Source organism: Setaria italica, chromosome III (genome assembly GCF_000263155.2).
Source record: "Setaria italica strain Yugu1 chromosome III, Setaria_italica_v2.0, whole genome shotgun sequence".
Taxonomy (NCBI): Eukaryota; Viridiplantae; Streptophyta; class Magnoliopsida; order Poales; family Poaceae; genus Setaria; species Setaria italica.
In genome coordinates, this window is record NC_028452.1 from 27,774,462 (window position 1) to 27,778,658 (window position 4,197).

At 42.2% G+C, this 4,197-nt stretch overlaps 1 protein-coding gene across 1 annotated transcript in view; it reads right to left on the minus strand.

Annotated features, from left to right (window-relative positions):
- Positions 1 to 3,928, minus strand: part of LOC101766339 (protein SSUH2 homolog) — a 5,925-nt gene extending 1,997 nt beyond the window's left edge. The window contains exons 1-4 of the mRNA XM_004962410.3: positions 3,767 to 3,928; positions 3,408 to 3,680; positions 3,221 to 3,293; positions 822 to 1,153 (exon numbers count right to left, since the gene is read on the minus strand). Of these exons, the coding sequence (XP_004962467.1) occupies positions 822 to 1,153; positions 3,221 to 3,293; positions 3,408 to 3,680; positions 3,767 to 3,845 (757 nt within the window). The 5' untranslated portion in view covers positions 3,846 to 3,928. The remainder of the gene's footprint in view (positions 1 to 821; positions 1,154 to 3,220; positions 3,294 to 3,407; positions 3,681 to 3,766) is intronic.
- Positions 3,929 to 4,197: the final 269 nt, after the last annotated feature.

The window sequence follows — 4,197 nt, forward strand, 5'->3', positions numbered from 1 at the left end:
AACAGGTGTAACCACAAAGCAACCGATGTTATGAAAGAAGAAAATTGCTAAAGTTCACGTGTAATAAGGTTATGGCCACACGGGCCCATGTTGGTGATAAACTGTAGTTACTGTAACTTGCATGTGGGGAGTACAGAATATAAGGTGTTTCCTTACAAGGAAAATATTCAATGCAAACCACCCTTGAGGAAACTGCGAAACCCCACCTCACCTCAAAAAAAATATCATATCTAAAACTTTGAAAAATTCTGAAAACAAAACCCACAAGTAGAGGGGAGGGGGGAGACATACATGCATATAAATTCCAAAACTAAACTCAACTTGTTGAGATATGGAATTAACAAACTACAGGCAAGCGAAAGGGCCTCTAGCCTAGTGGTCAGAGCACCTGAGTAGCATCCAGGCCCGGGTTCAACTCCCCGTGGGAGCGTTTCAAACGGGTCTGGAATAAAAAAAAAATAGGTAGGGGCTTCCCCCACTGACTTTGAAAAAAAAAACAAACTACAGAAAAAAAAGACAAAAATACAGCAGATACACTTTTTTTTTTATTTTCAAGATATTAGAAAAAATCGAGACTAAACTTATGCTTAAACACACAGACAAAGCACATAAAGAGAAGTATTACAATAGTTCCTGTAAAAACAGAAGGAACTGCCATCATATGAGCATTCAAAATGCGGTAATTAAGGCTATGAACCTACATATGCTAATAAGCAATTAAGTTACTACATGAATGCTATATTAAATCTTTTGGAGTACAAACATCAAGGTGACCATCTTTAGAAAATCAAAGGGCATTGAAAGCAAAATAAACATCATACCTGAGCATTTTTCAATGACTTCTGAATGAGGAATCTTGACCATCACTTCTTTCTCTGGTACAAAAAGTAGAGGAAACTCAGACCTCAAATCTAGCTCCCACACTCCAAGGACAGGACCCTTGTCCCTTCCATCTATTTTCCCACTTTCACAGGGTTCTTTTCTTGGTACTATGTCTCTTTCCTCAATGAAGGTTTCAAGAGTCCCAACATAAACATTGCAGTCCTCTACGGAGGTAATTTTCCATGTGCGGGCAGGACGACTTCCCCAACAGCATCGATGCCCAACATGATCAATGAGCAGCTGTCGGATCTCCACCTCATCCAGTACATCCCTGCCAGTACGGCCAACCATTCCATTATCAGGATTGAACAACAGCAATGCAAACATAGACATGCCAACAGGGAAAGCCATGATCAGGGCAGCAAAAGTACACTTCTTTGGAAAAAGATGGGTAATTATTTAATCTATTTAAGCTAATTGCAAAACTGGTAACCCTTGTTCTTGACATCATTTAACTGTTTTAGCCTTTAGGCACTCCATTAACCAGACCAATATTCCAGGCAACTGATAATGTAAATTCTTCGGAACCATAAGCACCAAATCATTTTGATTCCGGTCACTAGTTGCTGCTTACTAAAATTTATTAGGAGTGCAGCTGCAACAAGTGTATTATCAGTTAATTTAAGTCAATATTTTAAAATTCATTTCAAATTTATAAAAAAAATTGACCTTTTGGCTTTTGTCATCTATTTGATTGCTGGTGCATGTTTTAGCTAGTTACTTATGGGATGTCTTGTTAAAGTAAGGCTTCAACTACAAAATCTGAAATTGCCAGTGATTCAAATAATTCTGGTTATAGTGGCTTTGGTGTATAGTAATCAGGATTTATAGCAATTGATGCAAAATGGCAGGGTAATAGCTTATGCTTCTAGACAATTAAAACCTCATGAAGCAAACTTACCCATGATTTAGAGTTGGCAGCTATTGTTTTTGCACTCAAGATATGGAGGCATTACTTGTATGGGTCTAAATGTGAGCTGTATCTGACCATAAGAGTTTCAAATGCATTCTTACTCAGAAAGAACTAAATATGAGGCAAAGAAGATGGCTACAACTCATCAGAGACTATGAGCTCAATATTAACTATCATCCAGGCAAAGCAAATGTGGTTGTTGATACTCTTAGCAGGAAAAACACAAGTGGATCAGCCCCAACATTGTATTTTGCAAGTAAGTTAATGCTGGATGTGTTCGATCACGACTAGAGTTGATTACAAGGCCTAAGATGGGCAACTTTCTGCACTAACGATACAGCTTAACCTACAATCCAGGATTCAAGAAGGGCAGAAGAAAGATCCATTTATCATAGAAGAGATAAGGAGAATCAAGGCAGGACAACCATCAGAATTCAAGGTCAACAAACAAGGTGTTTTATGGTTGCATAATAGATTGTGTGTGCCTGCACAAACTGAAATTTCGCAAATAATCTTAACTCTTAAGGGAAGCTCAGGATACTCCTTATACTAATACATCCAGGGAGCACCAAGATGTATAGTCATGAAGGGTAGTTACTGGTGGAATGGTATGAAGAAAGATATTGCATAGTATGTAGCCAAATGTGATATTTGCAAGAAGGTCAAAATAGAACATCAAGCACCAGATAGGGGAATGGAAGTGGGAAGATATAGGAATGGATTTTATTGTTTGGACTACCAAGGACTCAAAAAGGGATGGACAAGATCTGGGTGGTAATTGATCGCTTTACAAAGGTTGCTCATTTTATACCAACCACAAAAAAGTGCTCCTATAATAAACTTGCTAACATGTATTGGAGAGAATAGTTACATTACATGGAGTACCTAAAAGACTGTGTCAGATAGGGATCATTTTTTGTCGCCAAATTTTGGGAAAGTCTACAATATGGCAATGGGGGCTGACTTAGATTTCTGTGTAGCCTATCATCCACAAACTGGAGGGCGAACAGAAAGAGTAAATCAGATTATAGAAGACATGTTGAGAGCCTGTGTTCTAACCTTCGGTGGTTCATGGGATAAGTATCTGCCACTAGATGAATTTGCCTACAATAATAGCTATCAAGCCAGCATTCAGATGGCTCCATTTGAAATACTAATAGCACAAGTATTGTCTCTCTTTATCATTCGTACAAAAATCTTTGTTTGAAGAGTCAGTTCATGGGAATGCAGTTACATCAAACACCTAACGAAAAATGATACGAGGATAAAAGCTATATTTGATCATTGTATCAATTACGAAAAATACGAAATTCAAGTTAAGCACCCTCAATTATGGCATGGCAGCTAGTGAGCTATGCTCTGATTACACCCTAGTAAGGCAGCAAGAACATATAAGAGCAGGAAGTTTTGACTGAAAATGCTCACCTCGCGACGCTCTCCGAAGGCTGGTAACTACCACCATACGGGTACGGCCCTTGAGGAACAATCGCCAGCCCCTCTGTATTTGCAATCCAACACAAACAGTCGAACCCCAACTCCGATTGTCGAAAACTCAGAACAAAGGTAGGACGATCAAGTGGCGTGGGAGAGCAGAGAACTGGGGATGACTTACCATTCGGATGCGGGGACGAGGGGGCGTGAGACGGAGACGGGGAGAGCACGGCGCTGTGGATGGACGGCGGGTAGGGGTAGAGGTTGTCACCGTGGGCCGCCAGGGCCTGCGGCGGCGGGTAGAAGCCAGCGGCGGGGGAGAAGGAGGCGGCGGACCTGACCTCATCGGCGCTGACCTCGGGTCCTCCCCAGGCCAGGCCGCCGCCGCGGAGTACCGAGGAGCTGCTCCGGCCCAGGAACTGGTACTGCTGCTGGTGCTGCTCCGCCGCCGATGCTGCAGAGGTGATAAACACGGGATGAAATGAGATGAGGCGAGACGCATCAACGACGGCGGCGGCGAATGGGGGCGGAAAAACCCACCTGCCGGAGAGGATGAGGAGGTGGAGGAGAGGAGGGGGCGGCGCTGCTCCTCGCCGTCGCGCTCCGGCTCCGCGCCCATGGATGATGGATCGACGGATTGTGGTTGGTTGCGGGAGGGGAGGACAATCAGGACAGGAGACAGCAGGCGGCGGTTATTATTGAGGCCTGGTTTGGTTCGTCTGCTTAAAAATATTTTTATAAGCACCCGTCACATCGAATGTTTGATACTAATTAGGAGTATTAAACGTAGGCTATTTACAAAATCCATTACATAAGTGGTGGCTAAACAGCGAGACGAACCTATTAAGCCTAATTAATCCATCATTAGCAAATGTTTACTGTAGCAACATATTATCAAATCATGGACTAATTAGGCTTAATAGATTCGTCTCGCCGTTTAGCCTCCACTTATGTAATGGATTTTGTAAATA